Source organism: Acanthaster planci, linkage group LG02 (assembly GCF_054643075.1).
Source record: "Acanthaster planci isolate LZ-2023a linkage group LG02, COTS_SCS, whole genome shotgun sequence".
Lineage (NCBI taxonomy): Eukaryota > Metazoa > Echinodermata > Asteroidea > Valvatida > Acanthasteridae > Acanthaster > Acanthaster planci.
Genome location: NC_141778.1, coordinates 31,177,858 through 31,204,624, shown reverse-complemented (window position 1 = coordinate 31,204,624; position 26,767 = coordinate 31,177,858). Strand labels below are relative to the sequence as shown.

Sequence of the window (26,767 nt, the reverse complement as noted above, 5' to 3'; positions counted from 1 at the left end):
GAACACTGCTCTTGGAGCAGGATCACACACCACCTCTTTGTCAGGGTTTTTACAGGAACACAAGGAAACACTTGTGAGATTTTGATTCAGCTGCAAACAAAAAAGAGTGTGATGGCTTACAAAGTCAGAGATAACAGGAAACTTTGCAAAAGTAACATAAATTATTCTTCATAACACAGAAATGAATGTTCCTGTTCAAACAGAAAAGAATTCACCCCAGTTATTCAAATATTAACTTTTGAATAACGTACATGGACGCCGCCATGTTGCATGTTGCTTCTGACTAACTTCCAGCAATAACCAGTTGTACGTTCCCGATGTTTGAGCGGCCGACCCACGAACAAATCAAGCGGTTCGCAAACATACGAGAACAAGCCGCCCGAATTCAGCCCAAGAGTTTGTTCTGAAAGTTTTGTCCATGTGATTAGGACTTTTGCCTCTTTACTGATGAGGGCGCTGTGCACGTACATGTATGTGTAGCTCAATCATCTGCTCCTTTCGACCAGTTTATTATTTAAACATTTTTTTTAAACAGTTCAGAGCAATAGATTCAAGTTTTGAATAGTTGCACTGGGGTAAGTACGCAGGCACACATAAGATTTACGTGTGGATACATTATGTTGTGGTGATTTTTGTATTTATAATTTTATATAGTTCAACCACCATCATCATCACCACCACCACACGAGCACACTACCGTCAATCATAACTACTACTGCCACCTCACACCACCAAGCTGCCATTTTTGTGCTATCTCTGTATTTAAGTCACAAATGAATCCCAAAATTCTGGTTATCATCATCCGACTTCAGACTTTGTGACTGTACAGCCGCCCATGAGCATGCCACACAGTTCTGGTGATTAAAGTGACATTTGAGTTTGAAGATCTGTAGCACGGAGGCAACACAGGCATACTCAACTTCACTAACGTTTGAATTCACTTTCCCAACCATCGCACATTCCTGATGGACACTGAGTGATTGGTTAGACGGAGTGCACTTCATCACCTGAAGTATGCAGCCTGCAAACATACAGGCAGAGCACTGGATCTTAAACTGCATAGGAGATGGCTGGCTTGCAGGAAACTGTGGCATCTCCATGCCTAGAGGATTACTGACGTTTTCCATCTGCACTCGATCACCAAGAGTTTCGACATGTATGCTTGTTTCTTTTCTACAATGTCCACCCTGCGCACAAACCTTATGGTCTGGTGTGGTCTGGAAACTTCTGTTTTCTAAGCAAATGTTCCAACATTTTAGGAAATGTCATCACTTTCTGATGGCTAATAAACTACTGCAAGGGAAAATTGGTCATGTCGGTATATGGAATGCTTACCCTTGCAGAACCCATTTTGCGCACACATGTACATACTTAGTACATGCTAGTAAGTATATGGAAAGAGTTCCATATATACGGACAACACTAATTTTCTTTGAGGGTAATAGGCACTACATGTTGCAATATCAATGCCCGTGGTTTGGGGTTGATCTCAAAACACTTTGGGTGTAATTAAAATTCAATCCTTGGTCACTTTGAACATATTTTGGGAGACCAAAACGAGTGAAGAATGAAATCAATGCGTCACTAATAGGTTTTGCCTTTATCGACCGTAACGGAACCGCTTCTACGTAACTGGTGGAAGAACACACGATCGTGAGTATATATTGGCATCCTGACTTAGCTTTGGGTAATGGTCCTACACAATCGACAATAACTCTGCTAAATGGTTCATCCATGGTGGGTATTGGTTTCAAGGGTGCTTTAGGCGGATCCTGATTGGGCTTACCAATTAACTGCCAAGTATGACAAATTTTGCAGTAATCATGGAAACAGTTCATCTAAGGTTAGGCCAATAAACATGTTGCAAAATATGATCACAAGTTTTTGTTACATCCAAGTGTCCAGCCATAGGGATGTCGTGTGCCAAACTCATTATGTGATTCTGATAAATTATAGGAACAGCCACTTGATTGACAACTTTCCATTCCTCATCAGCGGAGATATGGAGGTCTCCATTTTCGCATAAGTACACCATTCCTTACAAAATAACAAATAGGCACTTTAGACCCTTCAGTTTCACTTAAAGCCATTTGCCTGATGCTGGTCAGTGCAGGATCTTTCTTTTGTTCAACAATCAAATCCTCTCTTTTTCTGAAACGATCACTAGATAGGTTAGACTGAATATCTGAAGATTCTACTGAGAAAGTACAAATGATTGAGGCATAAATGTATTGCTCAAATCTATGTCATCCATCTGACCTAACATGTCACTACTGTAGCGGTCTGGCCCCCGGCCGATCGCTCGCGGGTGGCGGTCTGTCCGCCACTGAAGGGGGAATTGGAAGCCAGGCGAAACAGAAAGCTCAGCAGGCAAAAGAGTTGGGTACTTATAAATTGGAAAGGGGCAGGTTAGCTACATCAACTGGTCTTTTCTTTGGGTGGAGACAAGCAAAATCCGAAAATAAACCAGGCTCAGTGACACAGGAACCCCAAATTGGCCTCACACCCTCATTCCTTACCCGTTACCGGGGACTACACTACACTACTAGTGATGTTTTCTCTCTTTGATCTAGTTGTTACACATGAAGGAAAGATGCCCAGAACATCCTCCTCCGGCTGAGCAGTATCACTGATACTACTTGCTGTCATTTCCATTACTGGTTCAACAACAACTTTGCAACAAGCAACATCATTACCTAGGAGTAAGGTTATACCTTCTAGTCCTTTCGGTAAACTTGGGGTCACACCTACTGTCACAAAATCTGCCCCCACACCAAATCTGATTGTGAACCAACATGATGGAGGGGTACATCAGAACAACTACTGCCAATGGCAATTACCATAACATTACTTTCACTCTGCATTCTTCCAAAACGAAATCCGTCTCTGTTCTATATCTTCCTCATGTGTACAATAATTTAACACTCACACAAATTTGGAGCACGATTGGTAGGAGGAGCCGCCTACCTCGCAGAGAACGCCAAAAAAGGGCAAGGATTGAAATTTAATCAATGTAAAACATCATGGATCTCTGCACTCTATACTTCTAATATTGAACTTTACACTCACGCAACTGTCTCAAACTGAGACATACACACAAGATATACTTTATACAGAGATACACAGATACAGAGAAATAAACCACAGTCAATCAAAATGTCTGTGTTTGGATGCCAAATCCGATGAAACCCTGACTATAATTGAAATAAAAAATGTACTCAAAAAACGTGGACTTTGCTTGATCGTTTGATGGAAAGCTTGAAGCAGGATAATTCGGATGAAACTGATCAGGACAACGAACCTGAGGTGGCTGCCATGAAACCACGACCAAGCCAGGACAATGTGGTTGGTGTGCAGTGTACAGAGTCATTAATGGATTGAATGATAGCATCAAAGCACTGGATAAGAAGTTCACTGGTTTAATTTTGGAAATTTCTCAGAAATTCAACATGGCATTTGTAGATAACGAAAGACTAAAGCAACTTGGAATCTAATATTTTGGAAAATATATGGCTGGAAACATATTATTCCCATAAATCCCCCTGGCTTATTGGTTCTTTCTATAGGCTACCCAATAGCACGTATGATTTTAATGAGTTACATGTACATGTAGCAAAGAATATCCATAGTGTGTCTACAGACGGTATGACATGTATTATTCTTAGTGATTTTAATCTTGACTTTACTCCCTTAACTTTTCTTATACTCCTCCTATAAGCCATTGCAGCGAGTTACATTTTCTTACTTCATCTAGCAGTTTTACACAGCTGATCATGAGATGCCCACCACGGTAACTAGCCATAGCAATACCATCATTGACTTAATATTTGTAAATGATCCAGAATGTTATCAGGATTATGGAGTTTTTGATACAAGTATTAGTGACCATCTGTGCAGTTAGTGGTTTTAAAGTAAATTTTAAATCTTCAAATAAGTGCATTAATTATCGTTCCTTTAACAATTTGGATGAGGAGGGTTTAAAGAAGATCTGAGGAGTGTACCTTGGGATACTGTCACTGATATTGATGATGTTGATGTTGCACTGGATACATGGGTCACTCTGTTTATGTCAGTTGTTAATCATCATTTAACTATTTGTACGAAAAGAATACGTAAAAATGCTTGTCCCTGGATCACTGATGAGCTAAGTAAGGTGATGAATGATCGTGATCATATTCATAAAGTTGCTATGGGTATAATGATTCGGAAGCATGGGAGGAATACAAGATTCAGCGTAAAAAGGTTTCTTATATGTAAAAAAAAGAAGGAATTCTGATTATCATCATGCACTCTTTGTGAGAATGCACAAAATAGTAAAACTATCTGGAAATGTTTAAAGGAACTCATCCCAAGCTCTGATAATGTTATGTCTAATAACAGAAAGGTTAATAACAAGGACTGTACTTCAACATCTGGTATTGCTACCGCATTTAACAATCACTTTGTCTCCTCTGTTGCTGCGGTTACTGATAATGTGCCAGACTGTGAGCCAGACGCAGGTATTATGAATGTTGATGTTAAAACTGACATGGGTCCGGAAATGACCTTTCATCTCAAACCTGCATCTGAGAATTTTGTAATTAAAGAAATATCCAAACTGGGTTCCAGGAAACGAAAACATAAGCTGTCTGCTTATTAAGTTAGCCGGCCCTATCTTGGCCACTTCATAAACAAACATTAAGAAATCTCTTTATAAAGGTCGTGTACCTAATGCATGGAAAGTGCCATGGTCCTTCTGCATCATAAGCCGGGTGGTATATCATGTTTAAATAATTACAGACTAATCTCAGTGTTACCAGTGTTAGGTAAAATTTTAGAATGAGCAGGTATAGTCAACTTTTCCAGTTTATTGTTAATAATAATCTCTTCCATTATCATTAGTCTGGTTTTAGGCCATTGCATTCGACAACAACTGCTCTTGCAAAACTTGTAAATCACTGGTCAAAGAATATTGATGCAGGCAAACTTACAAGTGTTGCATTTATTGATCTTAAAAAAGTTTTTGATACTGTTAACCATGCATTGTTGCTCACTAAGCTTGGTGTGCTTGGGTGTGCAAAATGGTCTTTAAAATGGTTTCAATCTTGTCTTACACAAAGTGTTTCTTTTAAAGGTGCTACTTCTCAACCTATTTCCGTTATTCACAAGAGTGCCACAGGGCTCTATCCTAGGCCCATTGATGTTTTCCATTTTTGTAAATAGCATACCTAAATCAGTAAGTGATGGGGTTATTGATATGTATGCAAATGACACCACTTTCACAGTAAATGGAGCTAATGTTGGTGAAATAGAAGAAAAACTGACCAACAGTATGCGTTGGATTATGAATTGGATAAATGCCAACCGTCTTGCGCTTAATTCAGACAAAACTAATGTTATGATTATTTTGCCCCGGGCAAAACTTAACAGGATTGAGAACTTCAATGTAATCATTAATGGTATTTTTTAAAACATGTTAAGCTTGCCAAATGTCTTGGCATTTTAATTGATGAGGAGCTGCGTTGGACATTACAGATGGACAACATTACTAAAACTGTACGATCAAAAATAAGCATGCTTTAAAGGGTTAGACCAGTTTGAAGTTATCTCTGAAAGCGTCCCTCATGTAGTTTTGTTTTTGTCGATGTTATTTTTAATATTCTATGCATATCTTTATCTTTATTTTTTATTTATTATTTAGATACATTTATATTTTTACTGTATTACTATTTGCTACAGTGTTTTGTTTTAAATACATGCGTTGTTTGTGGTTTTTATGTGTGTGTTTTTGTCTCTTTTTACTAATTTTACTTTCCTGTTTGCTGTTTATTTTCACTCCATGATAATCTTTTAAAATTGTAATATTGTAGTACTTTATTTTTAAAGTTCATTCATTTTAATGTAGCTTTTTAAGTTGATTTTCTTTAAGTGGTATGACACGGCCTTATGGAAGACCACCGTTTGGGTGAATAAGCTACCCTGGATAAATATGAGTAATAAACATAATCACACTTAATGACTCCGTCCACACCTTTACAAACAAACTTTCATTATAATGCTTAAGTCTGGCATTACGAGGTGAAGCAGACCTGTCTACAGTGCGGGGACCCAAATCATTCTTCAGGAGCTGAAATGACTGATCAATGGACCAATCATCGAAATCACGGAATCTGCTGATTTTATCCGCTATTGTATTTTCGTGTCTAGGCGACCATTCTGGTAACAAAAAGCAATTGAATTCCTTTGCCATTTCAGTTTTATTGCTGCCGAGTAAAATGATTGTCAGAACGTTCAAATTGTCCGTATACCATTTCACATTCTTAAACCTAACTGCGACTTGCAGCCGCGTAAGTATGTTGCTTACTGTGGCTAATTCTCGCCAAGTTAAACTTTTCCTTTGTTCTGTTGGGGACCAATTGCCTTGTACTTTATGACGAATGTGACCTTCAACATGGCCACCAGAGCCTATATCACTAGCGTCTGAATAGATGGTTAAGGGAGGGACTTACATGTATCTAGCTCATATGGGCAAACCTGTTTAGGGACTGAAAATGATTGAGCCAATATTTTAGTACAGAAGTGGGGTCGGAGGGAATAAGAATTGAGTCGTTCCACAAAACACATGATTCAATCGCTAAGTAGAACAGGTCACGAATCTAGCAATTGGGCCAAGCACCGAGTAGGATGAGATTATGTGACCAGCAGGAACAGATCTTTTTGGATTCATGTAACTGCACGAGAGCCGAAATATTTGCAAGGATTTTGTCAAGTTTTCTTGGGGGACCTGAAAGCAAAACTGAAAGTGTTGGAGTCGATTATGAACCCCAAGTATTGTATTGATTGGGGGGGGGAACCATTATGCACTTAAATTTGTTTTGCTGGGAACAAAGCTGCTACTAGATATACGCTCATAGAGTTAGACAACAATCTAATAGCCTGCAGAATCTTGTCGTTGGGATTGTCAAGATTGCACAGATTCATGCTTGACACAGCCATGTATGTAGTAGAATAGCAAGGCGAGGTTGCTCAACCAAGAATGAGACAAATACTTTAGAGATGAAGGGTAAGTACAGTAGCCCTCTCTTATGTCAGATAGTGAGCCTTTGACTTCATCATTATTTTCAGGGAATGCAGACAATGGAACACTCTTAGTGAACGCAACCGGCTTGGAGTCACCACTACCTTGTAGTTGTCTCGAGTATACAAAGCACTTAGATTTTACATGACCTGATTTCTTACAAAATGAACAAATCATTGTTGGCTTATTAAATGTTTCCTTTTTTGGACTAGTCCCTGAATTTGCACCGTCAGGTTTATCAGTATCTAGTGACTTAGAAGAACGCGGAGGACTCTTGTGAGCCAACGTTTACCAGGATTGCAACTACCCTTTGCAAAATTTTGTTTATGTGTCAACACATACACGTAGTCATCAGCTAACCTAGCTGCCCGGAGTAATTCTGTAACCCTAACCCCTCAAGGGTTGCTGGCCCTAACCTTCCCCATTCGCACAAAGTTAAACACCCATATAGGACTTTGTGCACAGAGGTTGTTGGACTTAGTTTTTCTGAGGTATGCCAAACCCAATGCAAAAGCCAGCTATTATGGGCCTACCAGACCTATCCCCACAGAATTAAACACTTTACTACTGTTTAATTCTGTGTGGTTGGGGAAGGTTAGGGTTAACCTGTTGTTCCTCTAAATGCATCTTTACATCATCTAGAACACAGCCATTAAAGTTCTCCAAAAGCATGACCTGCCGTAACTTAGCAAAATCACTGCCTATACTACAAGAATTGCACCATCTAACAAAAAGAATCTCTTTCTCATGTGATAATTCAACATAACTCAGCCTATCCTGCTTCTTTGCATTTTTGCTCATATGCCTCAGCCACTTGCTCATAAGCTTTTAGAATTGCTGACTTAACCATTGCATAGTCTTTACTTTGTTTGACTGGAGGAGCTGAATACACCTCTTGTGCCTTGCCAGTTAAACACTCTGCAGCATTAGAGTACACATATCTGATGACCACTGCAGCCTATCTGCTTCCTTTTCAAACTGTCCAAACTGTCCATATTTATCAATTTCCTTGTCCTGAAAGGGTAGAACTATGTTCTTACTTGGATCAGAGGCTGTAGTATGTGAAGTGGGCACAGACTGCTTCAACTTGGCTAATCCTAAATCCACCTCTGCTGTTTTCCTTTGCTCGATTTGAATTTGAAGCTTAAGCTCTTTTAACCTAATGGCAGCGTCCTCTGAGTAACGACTAGACCCTGCAGTTTGAGTTTCTAATATTCCTTCATTGGCAAAGAATTCTACAAGAACAGCCTTCAGGTCTGCTTTTTTCATACTAGTAAGCACAGAAACATTGTAATGTTTAGCTATGTCAAACAATTCAGTGCGCTTCAATGTATTCAATTTAGTCTCCCAAGGAGAGGCTTCAAAGCTGGCTACAAACTCGCTAATATCAAATTTACTTGCCATGATTTAGTTCCCAAGTTAGGACTACGCAAACATTAAATGACGTGAAATACAAATCCTAACTCTAAACACGCCTAATTGTTGCTACAGTGTCTAATGGCTTTGTTCTCAGACAAGCCCCCAATTCTGTTACGTACAGGGAATACAGGGCAGAAGAAAATCAAAAGACAGGAACAAGGTTGCTACAATACCGACGGCAAAGGAAATAATTTGAAACAACATTTAATTATAAACTTAAACCAGCAGAGCAATAACTTAAAGCAAAGGAAATCTAGTGTTTTGTTGAACTTGGAACGTGAGTTTCGGACAAGCAAAAGCATAAAAGCAAAATTATTTACAATAGCACAGCCAAGCACAATTATACAAAGAAAATAGCAAACCGGCAAAAATATGTTAATGCACAAAGAGGCAAATTATATTTGCATAATTACCTTAAGGATCCCAAATCAACGACGAGAAAGATAAGGCCCCGCCCAGTCAGTGCAGGAGCACAGTCGTTGGGCTAAGCACCTCCACACCAGAACAGCCCAGCTCAGACAGGTAGGTCGGTGTCGAACCCTGAGATTCGGCTTCTGCATGGAGCCACGACATTCCAGGTCCACGGTCTCACAGCAGTGTCATCCTTGGCCACTGTCTGGCAATGAAGAGGAGCAGACCAGTAGAAGACAGTTATGGTTATGACCCACTGCTCAGTGTTCTAGCTAGGACCATTTTAGTGCAGGGTAAATTTTAGTACGAGGTAAAACTGAGGGTGGGTGGAGGTAATTGACCCCGCTGTGCCGTGACCGGACACAGGCTTTGGGTGTGTGGTTTGGTGGGACACATACGGTATGAGTGGGGGGTCTGTGTGGGTCGAATATACGGGTTATATGTGCGACTGAAAGTAGAATCAACTCCGAGGAAAATTTGGGGGAAAATGACTAAGTTGGAAGTGTGCTTCGGAGTTGCGGTTCAAGGGCATGTTGCAGCATAGAGCAACGGGGTCGCGTCTGGAATGCAATGCGCTGTGTACAATCCGTATAATCCACGTGTAGATTGTCATTGCGCGTTCGCTGTTGGGTAAGTGGTGTGTGTAGTAGCGTGTACACTGTAATCTACATGCATAAAGGGGAACAGCTTGTGGGAGCGTAACAGTAATTTCTCTTCTAAAATATTGTTATCCTCAGTGTTCACTGTCAATGTAGGCCTATGCATGGTGTATGCAACTTCAGTTACCGGCATCAGCACCTATGGACAAAGCACTTGTACTTTAGCCTATGCCCCTACCTGGCAATGGTGAATTATCACACCCTTTCAACATCAGCCTGAATACAGCTCTACCGTTATTCTTCCTTCCCTCCCACTCTCACTTGGTGCATCCATGCTTGGTGGAATGCCCTCGCCGGAAGTGCCTTGTCGTCACTATCATGATAATGAGTGTTCAGAAGTGCAGTTAAACGTTACACTTCACGGTCCCTTTTTACTTGCACCATTGCACTTCTTCTTAGCACTGAATTGTAGTACCTACACTGCACATTTCCTCGGCATTATATCCAGGCTTAGCCTATGGACCTTTCTGAATATAACAGTAGGCCTACCAGTAAAAACTAGTACTAGAAGTGTCTTCGGGCCCGACAGGCTTGCTTCGATGTCAACGGGGTCCGGTCACGCAGACTGCATCCATGTTAGATTTCCGTGCATTGACTGGGGCCCAAAATTTCTTTGTTTCACGTGGATCCAGCAGATTTCCTTGAGTGATCCAAACGCTGGTTCCCTCCATCCATTGCGCCCGTTATGGTGTCAGTTAACCAACGTTGGATCGCTGCTGATCGCCCCTCCGGCTCCGCCCTAGTTCGCGCATTGAGGGAACTTACCACGTGCCGTTACAAAAATATATGCATTACAAGGTCCCCTTCTAGGGCCGCCGTTTAGGCTAATACCTGTCGGCGGCACTACTCACACTTAAGCACATGGCTTTTGAGCCACTGCAAGTGCAGGTGTGCATTGGCGCGCATTGCGCAGCACGTGGTTGTTTTTCAAAATGTCGGTTCTCGCTTCTTTTTCATCGATTCATTTATCGTTTCATTTTACAGTGACTTTACCAAGGTAGCCCAAGCAGCTCCTACATGTGTTCTCCCTGTATAGGGATACTGGGAAAAACTAAAATGAATACAACATATTGATACAATTCGTATATGTCATAGTAATGCGATAAAATAAAAAAATACCTGTAAAGTATAAACCAAAAACCTACCACGACTATAAAAAGATAAAAAATAGTGGCATATGAGGTAAAAAAATTCACAGTAATGGAGAACGTAAAACTCACTCTCCAGTCTGAGATTCTTGGCTCAATGCACCTCCATTAATGTGCTCTATAAACATGAACCGGAGGTCAAAAGTTTCTGACTTGGTTGTGAAGCATGGTAGAACTAGATGTTTTTTTAAAAGCTCGAAACCAAACCGACAAAGCCAAGATTCAAGATAAGGAGCCCATGGATTCCACAATGAAGATGCGCTTTTGGTAATTGAAGATTCTCTTTGTTCTTCAAAGTTCCAGTGATGGGGAGGGTAATATGTTATGGGGGCCCCCTACGTGCGCCGCTGAATTTGGCCATTCCGACGTAGACACTCTGGGACGCGAGTGGGCCAATGAAGACAGCGTTGATCTGAGGGAGGTACACGGAGGTCTTGCCTAAAGATTTTTTCCCTGGATGCACCTGTTAGGAAATAATCACAGGCTAACCAGTTTCTTATAATTTCTTCCTCGTGTCTCTGTTTTCCCAGGAATATATAAAATAGGTATTTTCCCAAACCTTATTTTAAGAAATTACGGACTTGTCCCTCAATCAATACAAATTGGAACTTCACCAAGTACGAGAGAAATCCCCATTTATGAGATTTCGCACCGTACCTCTGGGCCCTGAAGACATGTTAAGTCCTGTGGCCAAGGTGAAAAATAAGAACTGAAGTTACAATAACCTTTTATTAATTGAAAACAAACAAAAGAACAACAGAAATTAACCCCCGAGTACTCTGTTCTCTTGTACAAAATTCAAGCTCTCTTTCCAACAGTCAATTCTGACGCAATTTTACTCTGATGTTCGGTGAATTTGAAATGTCAAGTTTTATTCAACACAACGTGTGGTTAATTGCAAAGATATGCTAAATATACTCATGCGTACATGCAGAACACTTACAATGAACTTACATGCAAATTGTTTAAACTCTAAGGTGCTTAGAGTTTAAACACATTTCTAAACACTTTCGGGATTTCAAAAAGCTGAACACGTACCATGGAAAAGCGTTAAGCATTGCTAAACACGTCATTAAACAAGTCATTGGTTAAACATGTTTTTTAAAAAGTGGGTATAAAAACGTGTTTGAACTCTAAATGTTGTTTTTACAGTGTTGCTGATAAAATAAATTGATGATTAATAATCAAATGTTAGACATAAAACTGAACATCCGTTTAAATAATTATCATTAATGTTCCATTTTACTCCATATTTTTCAATATTCTGTCATGTCAAAATTCCAGTTTCATTTGCAAATTAAATAATCATCATTTATATTCCATTTTACTCCGTAACTTTTTTAAATATTCTATCGTTTCAAAATTTCACTTTCGTTTGCAAGTAGTTTCCATGCAAGTAATTGATCAACATATACAAAACTGAAAGAACCAATATAATCAGGATCCAATTTGGAAATATCTATTCCTAAGCCAACGGATGGTGATAACATCCATTTCAAATATCTTGAAAGTAATCCTCTTGACAGAAAGAAAACTTCAGATTATTTTTGAGAATGAAGGATGCTAAGTAGACTTTTGGTGGAGTACACTGATACAAACCCTACTTAACTGACTTTATCGTTCCAAGACCGAATGCATTATTTTGACAATCTAATGGTAACATACATGTAACAATCATTACAGACGTGGAAACTGCAAATCGCATAGCAGTGAACACTTATTTGCTTTGAATTAACCTAATCAATCCATTTTCTGACACATTTCATCTTTGTAACAAAAACACAGTTGCACTCTTATTACGTGCCTCTGATACATCTTGCTCAAAATCTTTTTTCCCCTTTTAGAGGTTTGGTAAGTAAATGTATCTATTTCTGCCAAACTCTGAAAAAAAAATTAGCATTCTCTGACCTTAAGCAGTTAGCAGTACATGTACATGTAACAAATATATTTTACATGTAGATGCTAACTTTGTAATCAAAACACAATTGCATTTTTTTCAAAATCTTTTTAGAGTGCTCACACGTCTCAGGACAAATACTTCTTTTACACATGAAATAAAACTCTGATTAAGACAACACTAAGCACTTACCGATCATATGTATGTACATGTATATGCATACATGTACAAATGTATGTCTGAGTAGAAATTGCACTGATCTCTGATGTTTATGGCAAGCTTACGTAAAGAAATCTCTTATCCAATTGTAGACATCATGGTCTGGTTCCCTGGAGACATGGGCAGGGTCCACTGTATGATTCTCTACACAGAAGCGATCACAATTTGGCCAACTTTTTCAATACCATGCCTTGCTGGTACATTATATATGGCCTTAGGTTATGAAAAATGACTGGAGCTTGATAAATATCCAATTGTCCATTCATCTAAACCACAAAGTCTTAACAGTATTAAAATGAAATGGCATCTACTTGTTTTCAGGAGAGAAGTTATTCTGTCTGCTTCGCAGCAAGTATTCATGAGTTTCCTTGACACTAAATAATATGCCAATAAATATTATAAAGCATAGCACACAAAAACTCTTCCATTCACCTTACATCTGCCATCTTGAAATGAGATTGAGGCAATCCCTGTTTTAAATGTTTTCTGAAATCTCAAATCTTGGGAGCAAAGTTGATGAAGTATGGGCAAATCCTGTCCTCCAGTGAATGGTTCCAAATTACGAATAAAATACTGTGTTGCCTTTATCGTCCATAATGACAAAAAACCTCAAAACGAAGCTATACCTGTAATTATAGCAAAATAGGTTCCTGTCTATTTTAGAGTGTTCAAAGAATAAAAAAGAGTCGGGAAACATGATTAAGAATGGCCATCTCATGAATACAGTCGATTAGGTAGGATAAAAAATGTTTGTAAAACTAATTAATTCAAGGTTATTCATTCACGCAATGCCAAGTAACATAATGCTGCACCGACTTGGTGATACTTTCATTTTTGAAAAGAACACTGAGTGTTTGGCAAGTTAATACAAGTTTACCTTTTGGTTTACAACCAAGGGAATAAATATGTGCTTGGCCGGTCTTTAAAGTATATTTATGACAAACTTAGGAGAATGGAAGTGACTAATGCTCGAGCCTCAGGCAAGGGCATTATCAGCGTTCGTTGTTCCAAGCAAGGTCTTAAACATTAGTTTAAGACTGACCAAGAACACGTTTTTATTCAGGGAGTCAAAAAGAAGACAATATATGATGAATTTCCAACGATTTTGTTCTAAAACTTTACTTTCATTTTCCTGAACACCCCCGTCCATTTCATGGAATATTCCTTTTGAAAGTTGTCCAATAGAATCTCCTTTAATAAACTTGCCACATGCGAGGCACGTTTGCGTGTACACAGACTCCTGACCTATCAGACCTGAATTAACAGTCTTGTCTCCATTGGCCAGCGCATGATTTACGCAGCGGGCATTATAATTTCTAAGCGGGCATTATCAAATGTTAATGAATGGTCACGTGACGAGTTTCAACCAATAGGAATAGAAAAACCAGGTATATATGAATGAAGTTTTAAGTACAGTCATAATATGACAGTCTCAGAATTCTCACTAAAGATCACGGCCACCTGATCACGTTTCAACACTATTAAAGAGATCGTTTAGAGCCAAATTAATTGGCACCAGCCACTGCTAAAGTAAAAAAACTACTGCACTTAGCATCTGACTACATCATCCCACATCGTAAATACAAATAGTTACAAGTTGAACAATGTAACTGACACTTTCAAGAAACTCACAAAACTCACATGCACTGAAAAACTGGACAACAAAGATAAGATTTTACAACACATGCCCGGTATTCCTGCACGAGCATGGGATCAGTGGACCAACATGGCTGAACCATGCATGCTTCGGGACAACAAAGGAGAAGAAAAATAGAATATCTTTTTCAAAAATATACTATGCATATAGCCCTGGAGCTTACTGCACTACAGACAATCCACACTCTTGGTGTGGCTGATTTCAGATGATTACATTGACCAGAATGTCATGACAAATGCTGTGTTGATGAACTTGGTTGCATTTTTCTTGCTCTACCATTTTGTGTCCTTTGGTGGTCTTTTATGCATTAACTTTAAAATAAAGAGTACAGCAAAGGCTAAGTAGACGGTTTACTGATGTACTGTCGTTGAGTCAAAGTACAGTGGAGAGTGAGCCGCGTATGATATCACAAGACAGTATCAGCCTTCATCAATTAACCAGCCTCTCACCCCAACCACTCACTGCATGTCCATAAAGTCTCCTTCAAGATCAACTCTAGTGATGCTTAACTTTTAATTAGGCCGTGCAATAATTCCCCCCCCCAGCTCTGCCTCCCTCCCCCAATAGTGAATGACAAAGTCACTCCTATCCCACCCCAATCTCACAACAAGATTGTCATTTCTGGACCACTGCACTTGATTCTGCCAACGACCACTACAGTGTTCAAAAGCAATGCGTATGAACGTGTTTTAAGCACTGATGTGTAAAAAATACCACAATTAGTTATAAACAAAATAGACTTTGTGCGTCATGGCTTGTTAGCAGTGCTTGGGCCATCCCAAATGAAATACTTTGCTTTCGGTGAACATGGTTCATTACATGTACTTTGATGAACAATTTTACCATGCTATACGTGTAGAAGGATACTTTGAACTTGGTGCAACGTGGTATTAACCAACACAGGAAATAATACGTGGCCTTGCATTAACAACTTCTTGCTGCGTATTATGGTACAGCTGATCATGGTCAAAATTTGAGGTTAAAAAATACCCAGTGACACACTGAACAGGTTCAAACAGACAAATCTGCCTTCACAATAGCCCAATGAATAATAGGATCACATGATCATGACACTTTTACGTTAAATTCAAGCAGAATGTGCTTTCCTGTGCATATACATGTACATGCTACTTCCTTGGTAAACCTTTCCTTGGTTAGTCTCTAGGCTCTGGGTAGAGCAAAGTGTAGGCAGGAGGCCCATCTATGGCTTGGCTGGTGTCTATGGTCACATCCGTCTTCTCTGATTGGCTGATTTCCGGTACCTGTAACCAACCAAAACAAAAAAATAAGGGGATGGTTTAACACTGGATGTCTGGCACTGAATCAACGTTATTATTGATCTGTTTACAGTTTCTGAAATGGCTGGGAAAAGTTGACAATGGCAGCTCCTGCTTTTCACAAGCTTCCTCAGGTGGGACTTGAACCCATGACCCCTTGCTTACAAGCACAAATTTCTTATCTTCCTGGCCTACAAGCTTCCAAGAGTCACATGGTCAATTAAAATCCCACACAGCAACAGGCACCTTCATTGCTTGTTGAGGAGTAATGTTAGTGTAATAGCTCTTTCTTCCCCTCCCACCTCCGCGGCCTGGGTTCGAATCCTACCTGGGTCTCAATGTAGATTGGGTTTTCAGTCCCTGTCTGATTCTATGGGTTTTCCTGGAATATTTATCCAGGGTTTTCCTCCCACCTCAATATCTGAACATTTACTTACTGTCTTCTTAGTTGTCATTTCATCCTGTGACAAAAATAAATACATGCAGGGCACCTTACATATACACTGAAATTACGCTCCATTCCAACTCAGATGATAGTTGTAAAGATGCATGTGGAGTTTTTCAAGACTTTTCTGCGTATTCTGAAAAGAAGAGCCAGCCAGCTTTGATGATAATATGGATGAGCCCCACAACTAGCCCCCAAAACTGCATTTGTTTCTCACATAGTTGTCCGGTTCGACACTAAAATTAGGCCCATCACTTCCCACTGTTCCTTTTTTTCAGTGAAATTACAGCGGCTCAGTGGAAGAATTACTGGTTGGAAAATGCAGAGGTCCCTCGATTACTTTTACATCGCATTCACGGTAACTTATCTCGCCGAAAGTATTCACTGAAGATTTCTGTGGAGTGCTACATGTAGTATTCGCCCTTTACACGCTGTCACCATAGGCATGCAGAGTCTCGATCTGGCAGCTTGACACAATAAATGTAGCTGGTTCTGTAATTCCTGCGTATATTGCAGGGTAATTTTGCTTGTGCAGCGTTAATTTTGATACCATGTGATTGGACAAAGTGATTCTGACGCGATTGTACAAACTGCCAGTTCGCGACTCTCCATGCCTATGGCGGCAGTGTACAAAGAGCAAATAAGGCCTCTTCTTAATCCAGTGGGGACAGCATATTAAACGCAGCACTGTAACACTTCTGAGTCTTCAGTAAAATGCCTCGTGCGAAGAATGGTTCCCTGATTACTTTGAACTGGTGCACAGTGCATGGTCAAGGTGACTTGTGCACATTTCCATCCATAAACTACAGTCATCTTTGTCATTTGCCCCATAAACATTAGGACAGATTCAAATGAAACTGTCAGAAACTCAGACTAGTTTCATGCAACTGAAATCCGTTTTGGTAGCGATGGAGAAACTGAGAACATTTTGAGCACACACCGTAATCACCCAAGTGGTATGGTAGCGGACTATTATTGGCGTGCGCTGAGAACATTTTGAGCACACGCCGTAACCACCCAAGTGGTATGGTAGCGGACTATTATTGGCGTGCGCTGAGAACATTTTGAGCACACACCGTAACCACCCAAGTGGTATGGTAGCGGACTATTATTGGCGTGCGCTGAGAACATTTTGAGCACACCGTAACCACCCAAGTGGTACGGTAGCGGACTATTATTGGCGTGCGCTGAGAACATTTTGAGCACACACCGTAACCACCCAAGTGGTATGGTAGCGGACTATTATTGGCGTGCGCTGAGAACATTTTGAGCACACACCGTAACCACCCAAGTGGTATGGTAGCGGACTATTATTGGCGTGCCCTGAGAACATTTTGAGCACACACCGTAACCACCCAAGTGGTATGGTAGCAGACTATTATTGGCGTGCCCTGAGAACATTTTGAGCACACCGTAACCACCCAAGTGGTATGGTAGCAGACTATTATTGGCGTGCCCTGAGAACATTTTGAGCACACACCGTAACCACCCAAGTGGTATGGTAGCGGACTATTATTGGCGTGCGCTGAGAACATTTTGAGCACACACCGTAACCACCCAAGTGGTATGGTAGCAGACTATTACTGGCGTGCCCTGCACCATGCACACATCAGGATACACATTGGACCTAGACATGGTGTTGCATGCACTGCACTGTCAACCAGTCCTGCCACCAACCACAATCAGAGAATTAACGTTCCACCACTGAAAAAGGGCAGATGGAATGTTCACCAGCAAGTACAGCAAGTCGGTACAGCACTAGACTGACTGCGCATGTATGTTCCCATCATTTATGTTCCCATGGTTTATGGTTTGTGCGCCGGTCTGGCAGCCCCTTGCGATTTGGTCTCGCGTAAATGCTCAATTTTGTGCCATTTTAGTCTCCTTTGTGAGCTAAGATATCACCAAGCAGCAGTGTTTCTTAGACTGGATCTCCTGTTCATCCCATATCAGTGTGTAGGCCCTGCAATCTTTGATCTCCCAGATCAAGGAATCTTCGGCTTAGTCTATGCTGCTTCTGAGCATGTCGCCGCCATGACTTTGTGTTGGTGTATACATGTAGTGTCCGTGACTGTTCTGCATGCACCTCTATTGTGCCTAACCATGCCATCAACAGAACAACAGCAACAACGGATTCTGCATTACAGCAGCAACAGGCTAAAGGATATAAGGGCCGACATGTCTCCACATCAACTGCTACTGCCAAAAGATACTTTCAATCATGTTAAACGTGTCGGCATCGGTAAGTGGCATCATGTACACCGGGGTTGTAGAGGTGGCAAACATGCTCGGGAAAGAAATTGTCATACAGCTAATGATTCCAACCACAGTCCTATTGACATCGCATCTATGAAACTGGGTCTGATTAACTGCCAATCAGCATGTAATAAGACTGAGTCAATCAAAGATCACATCATAGGCAATAATATTGACATTACAGAGACTTGGTTCAAGTTTGGAGACAACAAAGCACCTGCTGAGGTAACCCCCGTTGGTTTCAAACTTGTTCACGCCCCCAGAAAGGGCAGGAAGGGAGGTGGTGTGGCATTATTGTACAAATCTGCACTGACCGCGTCCGTTTCCAAGCAACCACTCGACGACCGTACACCATCACCTACCTCTTTTGAACACACTGAAGTCGACTTAATCCACAACAATCAACGGATACGCATCATTGTTCTCTATCGCCCGCCACCTTCACAGAAAAACAGAGTCCCTTTCAGTGTGTTCACTGAAGAATTCACTGAGCTTCTCGATCAACAGGTGTTCTACTCAGGGTGTCTCATTATCTTGGGTGACTTCAACATCCACTGGGACAAAAACACAAACGAAACCACTGGTTTCAGGGATCTTCTTCTCCAGTACGATATGCAGCAAATGGTGAACTCCGAGACACATAAGTCTGGCCACACTATTGATCTCGTTATAACACGCCGATCAGACACCGTTATACAGTCAGTAACCATCTCCGAATTTATATCTGATCACTGTGCCATTCATTGCTACTTAGATCTCCCAAAACCGAAGTATATAAAAAGACAAGTCTCGTACCGTAAAGTAAAATCGGTGGACTTGCACAAGTTCACGAGTGACGTCACTGCATCCCCCTTATTCACCGATCCTGCCACCTCGATAGAGACCCTTACTGGTCAGTACAATCGCGTACTCAGTCAGTTAATAGACATCCATGCACCTTTGAAGACTCGTCATATTGTTGACCGACCTGCTGTTCCCTGGTACAAGGAGCAAATTACCACTGAAAAACGCAAGAGACGTCAGCTGGAACGAAAATGGCGAAAATCTCGTCTGCAAATTGATTATGACCGTTTCAAATTGCAACGAGACCTGTGTAAATGAACTCTTGAAGAAGCAAAATCAGCCTTCTACCATGACAAAATACAAAGTTGTGAGGGCGATCAAAAAGCACTCTATCGTATCATAAATCAACTTACATGTAAACATGAAAAGCAACGGTCCTAAACTTCCGGAGCATACGTCCAAAAAGGAACTTGCATCTAGTTTCTCCGCATACTTCACCGAGAAAATTGAGCAGATCAGAGAAGACATACTGATTAATAATCCACAACCAGCAGCACCCTTAACTGAGGTAAATCCAGTCTGGCCTTCAAGTTCCACGTTCACAACCTTCACACCAGTGTCTACTGAGGAAGTTGAAAAGATAATCAAGACAGCTCCTGCCAAGTCCTGCAGATTGGACCCCTTACCCACCACGTTGGTCAAGAATCTGCCTGTTCTGGTGGAACCCATAACCAGGATGATCAACATGTCATTGGACTCTGGTCAGTTCCCAGACAACTTCAAAACGGCCTTGGTCACCCCAACCGTCAAAAACCAATCCTTGGACTGTAATGATATGAAAAACTATCGTCCAATATCTAATTTGCCGTTTGTGTCAAAGGTCATTGAGAAAGTTGTTGCAGGAAGACTAAATGCACACTTATCAAAATATCAGCTGCGTGAAAATCAGCAGTCTGCGTACAGAAGTTGTCACAGTGTCGAAACGGCCCTTCTCAAAGTTCATAGTGACATCATGTGTGCCGTGGACAACAAAAAAGCCGTGCTGCTCGTACTTCTGGACCTCTCAGCGGCCTTTGACACCATCGATCACTCAGTACTTATTCATAGACTTTCTAATTGTTTTGGCATCCAGGGTTCAGTGTTGAATTGGTTTAACTCATACATTAGTAACCGTCACCAAATAGTTCAGATACAAGGGGAATCCTCAGGTGTGATTAAGGTTAAATATGGGGTCCCCCAGGGATCCGTTCTTGGTCCGATCCTTTTTACTCTCTATACAACGCCTCTTGGGGAACTCGCTCGGCAACACAATATCCAGTCACATTTTTACGCAGACGATACCCAGCTGTATACTTCATTCAGTCCCAACCTTGAGGATGATGATACAAAGATGCTCGATTCTCTCATCACATGCTTGCACGACATCCAGAAGTGGATGCTGGACAATTTCCTGAGGTTCAACCCACATAAGACAAAGTTCTTGATTATTTCTTCGCCACAACTTCAACACAAAATCAAAATCCAAAACCTACAAATAGGTGATGCTGTTCTGGTACCCAGTACGGATGCCCGCAATCTTGGTGTGGTGTTTGACCGGTTCTTAAACTTTGAAAAACATGTGTCCAAGATTTGTCAGACATCATACATGCATCTAAGAAGAATAGCAAGTATCAGACACTTACTTTCTCAGAACGCAGCAGAGCAACTCATTCATGCCTTTATCACTGCTAAACTTGATTTTTGCAATAGCCAGCTCAACGGTCTTCCGCACGGTACAATTCATCGTTTGCAACTTGTACAGAACGCTGCCGCACGTCTTCTAACGAGCACCAAAAGGAAAGCTCACATAACTCCCATTCTCAACAAACTACATTGGTTACCCATCAAATACAGAATTCAGTTCAAGATCCTCCCTCTCACATTCAAGACACTCCACGGCTCTAGTCCCCTTTATCTTGCAAACATGCTGCAACTCCGCTCTGTCAGGCCGGGTCTGAGGTCAACAAGTAATACCCTAGTTGTTCCCCGGACTCGGCTGGCCAGTGCCGGAGACAGGGCTTTTTCTACAATTGCACCACACTTATGGAACTCACTCCCGGATCATCTAAGACACGAACATGACATCAAGCAATTTCAGCATCATCTCAAAACATTCTTCTTCTCACAAGCTTTTTCACTATGAATGCACAATTGAGTTTTTCATTTTTCCACCTAGACCGGCGCCTCTGAATGCTTTGCAGATATAGTGCGCCTTATAAATGCTTTATTATTATTATTATTATTTGAGCAACCTGATTTTTCCCAGACATCTTGGCACAGAAGTTCCGCTTTCTCTTGGACCACAATTGCTACAACTAATTTTTGCATAGTCTTCTTGGTATCACACCGCATTACATGGCTTCCAAGTGTGGTATGATTCAGAATTTTTAGCCTGCCAAACTTGTTTTTGCTGACGGAGGGGTTATGTTGGACCACATAATGAAGCCTTACAAAGTGACCTAGTAAACAGCTTCTTGTTTTGTCCTCAACGTTCTTTCCATCTTTACTCTAATTTTCCTTTACATTTAGGTGTATTAAGCCTACCCTTCATGAATCGCAACACAGTCTTGTATCATGATGCCGTATCATGAAATTTCTCGATCAGGATTAGCAATGCATTGATGAATCGTTACGCCCCTAAAGTGAAATCTTCTTTGTTGACGTCAACAGGCCAAACAAAATAATGCAATAGGCAAATTTTTATCAACAGCCAAAGGTGCATATTCCTTTTGTGACTCACCCTGATGGTGTAGTTGACCCGTATCTGGGCTCGACCATCCCGCAATTCCTGGTAGTAAGAGAAGACACACAGCCAGCACATCAACTGAAGAGAAAACACGACAGAATCATGACCATGTTCCAACATGATGGACATGTGAATTAAACATGTGGACCGATGCAGGTGATCAAGAGCATTATTTACACTACACTCACATCAGCAATCAAGAAGACGACAGCAAGGAACATCTCAAATACAGCGCCTTCTGCAAAGAGGATGAACTGGAAAATGAAAGGGAGAGAAAAATGTCAGTTAGAGATTATTTTATTCTTCCCATAAAACTGGTATTGTATTGTATATTGCTAACTTTACTTTGGTGATATTGAGCATCAGCATTGGCAAACAGACATGCAACTGTAGACCAGGTAACATTTGGAGGAATTCCTCCATCAAGATTGGGAATTCTATAAAAAATCTATTACCTAGCCAAGATGAAGTTTACCTGAGGCACAAGTACTGCTGTAGTACTCTTACTCAAGTAGTTTTCCCTCAGGGGTACTCACCCTCATACATGTACTCGTGGAAATTGACTCAACTACAGCTTGTAATCACACTTGCACTCACACCCTACATGCATTTGTTCTTGAGTAGCGGTGTCCACATTGATGGGTATACTCGTACTTACGGAGTCCCCATTTCGTTTTTAAATCCTCACTCCCAAAGAATTAGGTCGTACAGTTTCTTAGAAATGTCTGAATTGCTCGGCAGCCCGCGCGTTGGTAGTTGGTAGCAGAACTTGCAACCAACCCCAAGAGTCCTTGAGGAGGAGCTGGTAAGTTGGGTAGCCAGTGACCTGCCACTTCACTTGGCTAGGTTTCAGTGCCTTTAACTTGAAAGTGTGCATACTGTGATAAGTCCTTGCATGTTAGTAATTTTGCATTGCCTTGATGTGGACAAGTGATCTTTGAAACGACCCTTTCATCATGACCATGCCATTTCAGAACATAGCACATTATTCGAAGATCCATCAACCTGTGTTCAAACATCTCTTAAAATCATCATATGTCCATGGGAAACAGTATGTGACAATGAGTGTACTGTAAGTGACTCTGGTCACCTACAAGCTTATTAAAAATTCCAGAACTATAACAATTTGTGTCTGTAACCATTTTTGGGGGGTGGTATGTTTGGGGATTTTTGTCCTTTTCTTTTTAGAAAATATTTTAAAAGAAATACTAAAAATGGGTAAAAGCTTACTTTTGTTTAACTTCTCTAAACCTACATTAAAGGTTACATCTTATCTACAGAGAATTCCCCATACGAAGTGCGCTAATTTTCCATTTAAAGGTTTCAATAGCAATTAGAAAGTGATAAATAACCCAAAAAGTGAAATTTAGCTCTGAAAATCCTGAAACATTTACTCAGAAAACACTTGGAATTTTTTGAGACGAGTCTCATAGGTTTGTGCACAGGGCGTCAAGTACACAATTCATGTACATGAAATATCTTCCAATACTTGCAATAAGTTTCTAGTTTGGAGAACATGTCCAACAACAAACACTTGGCTAGTATGTAAAACTCAACTACATTAACAAAAGTGACTCATTCAAAATATTTCTGATTGGTAAGCAACCAATACAGATCACTTCCTTGGGTGTAAGGTGACAACTGGATACCCCAAGACTTGTCACAAACCCCATTTAGTGGTCTGATGAACTGACTGCATGTGACCTACTGTAATCCTAGTTTACTCATATATGGTGAAAGTCAAGACGTGATACATATACTGGTGATTAAAAATCTACCTAGCCTCCAAAACCTAAATCTTCAACTCCTCCTGTATTATTACATTTTGAAATCTCGTAACTGAAGTGGGCAGTACACGGCATGTTGTCTGAGCACAAATTTTTGTTGGTTTTCAGGTTCATGCACACTAACAAACACGCGTTCCAATTTATTTGCATATTCATGAATATGCTTTCAGCTTTCAGTTGCCTGCTCTGACATCAAGCCAACTGTTCCTAAAATCCTAGCCAGCCGTGGTACTTCAACTGTAAGGAGATAGAATTTTTGCTTGAGGTTTTCAGTTTATTGGAAACCAATTTTCTCATTTTTTTCAATCTCCTTGACATGACTCCTTTTACAGAGATTCTCTTTGGTACAAGTAGAACTTCCCACCTGAGCAACAAGAACTCTGACAAAAACCTTTGGATGCCCGCATTTGCCTGGTACCTTTATGATATCTTTATCTCCAGTCCCTGAACTAGTTGCAATATGCCCAAGTGCAACAGCCTGTGGGATGGTTGCCTCACAAGCCCTATCAAATCTTAGATGCTTTTTTTAGATTTTTCTCAAATTCCCTTAGTACTTTGTTTTCTGCTTCAAGCATGTCTGTTTTGCTCTTCAATTCTTCCAACTCACAGGCGATTCTGCCACATGCGCTTCCTTTGTGCTTTTTTCCAACGGTGCATTTGATTCTCTGTCAGGATGTTCCTTTGTCTGGCACTTTTCAACTGCACCAAAATCACGTTTGCAGTCTACACGATGCGCAAAAGTTTGTGAATTGTTTGCCCTAAATTTGCTGATACAAGTTTTTACACAAAAAACCTTCGCACTCATCTTGTAGCAGAAAACAAGCTTTGACAAATATATTCCTTGAAAGTACCCAATGGATAAAACCTGCAACTAACAGCTGATCTGCAGATACAGCAGCGATTTCTAGGCATACGAGGCATTCTGAATCCTAGATATACCAGTAAAACTGAAAGGGAAGTCAAAGATGAGGGAAAGCTTGGATAGTCTGTGTAGAAACACTTCGATCAAGAATAAGACAGATCCCCTGAACCTAACGTGCTTTAATCAATCTTTTTATTTGACAACAAAGCACCAGGGATGTTAACCCGTTCCCGCCGTGACGAGGATAGAGCCGCTGTAAAAATTGAGATCCTCAGCCCGCTTTTCAGCTATTATTCTCGGCCCACACTCGAGTGAACACAGTGAAAGAAGGCAGACCCTGGCTCTTGTATATATGGTAATTGTCTTTGTGCATAGCCCAGAAATGAAAAGACCGAATTTGCATCATAATCACCAGCTTCACAATAGTCCCCACTTTGGAAAGAGGCAACGGGAATGTGGAAGCTTGAGTAGAGCTGCATGCCACCGAACAATGAGCCTTTTCACCGTGTAATTCAAAGAGAGCACGCAGGGCCACAAACTGAGAATCTGCAGTTTGGCAGGTGGCCTTCATGGCCAAGCGAGGCTGGAATTCTTGGAGTCGGCTTTCGGGAAGAAATTCCCGTCATCAAGGGGTTAAATGTTCTTATGAGTGCGGTAGAGGGCACTATTTTAGATTGGACCTCGGCGGGCCGTGACTCATACGTGCATCCCTGTCCCGCTTAAGGCAAGAGACAACAGAGCAAACAAGCCCAATATCTGGACAAAGAGTGGCTTGGATGTAGCCACAAGAATCTCATCCTCCTTTAATGACTTTGTCAAGGAAGCTACAAGGAAGGCACTACTGTCAAGAGTCAAGACAAACCCTTTCTTAAAGTTCTCAAAATCACCCAGTTCTCTGCTGAGCTTCCTTCATCACTAAAACTTTCCCTCCATGAGTTCTTTTAGTCCCCAACAACTTCTGCTAAAAGGCCTATAATTTAGGTTCCTTTTTAATTTCTTTGCAAGGTTTTTTTTTAAATTTTATTTTCTGTTCACCAAACCGGGTCAAACATAGGACCCCGGTTTTTTATTATCATAATTACATGTGCTATCCTTCAAAGTGGGAACGTGCTTCTGTCATACAACATGCCAAAGCTTTTTCACTATTTTAGACCAAAACATTGATTCCAACTGGTTATGCAGACAATGAAAGAAAAGGCGTAACTTAGAAACAATAAATTACATGTATGTAAGCATGAGCCTTGATCATCGTATTATGCCCGCTACAAAACTTTACTGAACAAGAGACACGGCCTTAAAGACTTGCTGTACAGGTCTCACACTCCAACTGAAGACCCAACCAATACTCAAATCTGGCACTCAGACTCAAACATAAGACATACATTTGTATCAGCAACCCCAAGTGTCACGTGGCGTCCAGCACACCCTCCTCCCAACTGTTCAAATGTCCACAGCAAAACAATTTTTGATTTCAGTCATGCCTCAACCCCCCATCCCAGGCACAGATTTACGTAACTGCGGCAAAACCAGTCTACAGTCCCTCGGAATGATCTCTTTCACATCAAAAATGCATTTTTTTTTCGCCTGGCAACAGATCTGTAATCGAAGTTAATGAAACCAAATACAGCGGTTAATGACCAACAAGTCCAGCTCTGCTAGCTGGCTAGGGCAGCATGCGAGGTCATGACGCACGCACATGATTACAGATCTATGCGAGCGTGTATACCCTCTGTTGCATAACTGTGCAATCTCACCAGAGATACGATGGAGAGGAAGCAGACGAGGACCTGAAGGAGGACCAGCATTCCCATGGTAACCAGGAAAGGGATGAAGAAGAAGCGCTGCAGCTGCAAGGAGAAATGAGAGGTTGAACAATACCTCATTAACATCCAATTCAGAGACAAAAAGATGGCTGCATTTGGTACTGCATTAGAGTCTAGCAGCAATGATCATGGCTCTTTAAGCCAGATTTTCACTTCACATAAAAAGTATCCCATGACCAACTACAAGATATTCTAAGAATCCAATACAGCTGAAAATAAGACATACGAAAAACCATTTCTTCTTTTTCCTTCTGAATGCTTTCAATATTATTCTAAGTTACA

At 40.9% G+C, this 26,767-nt stretch overlaps 2 protein-coding genes across 2 annotated transcripts in view; both read right to left on the bottom strand.

Moving 5' to 3' along the window:
- LOC110976912 (uncharacterized) overlaps positions 1–10,375 on the bottom strand; it is a 112,089-nt gene extending 101,714 nt beyond the window's left edge. Inside the window, 2 exon segments of the mRNA XM_087132616.1 lie at positions 8,890–9,092; positions 9,725–10,375. The gene's annotated coding sequence lies outside the window, so the exon portion shown is untranslated.
- A 1,165-nt stretch (positions 10,376–11,540) lies between these two features.
- LOC110976915 (uncharacterized) lies at positions 11,541–26,625 on the bottom strand. The gene is made up of 4 exons (XM_087133447.1): positions 26,417–26,625; positions 22,202–22,267; positions 22,008–22,091; positions 11,541–15,729 (listed from the first exon to the last, which is right to left on the bottom strand). The coding sequence occupies exons 1-4, from the start codon at positions 26,549–26,551 to the stop codon at positions 15,622–15,624; spliced, it is 393 nt and encodes a 130-aa protein (XP_086989573.1). The 5' UTR covers positions 26,552–26,625; the 3' UTR covers positions 11,541–15,621.
- Between the last annotated feature and the right edge of the window lie 142 nt (positions 26,626–26,767).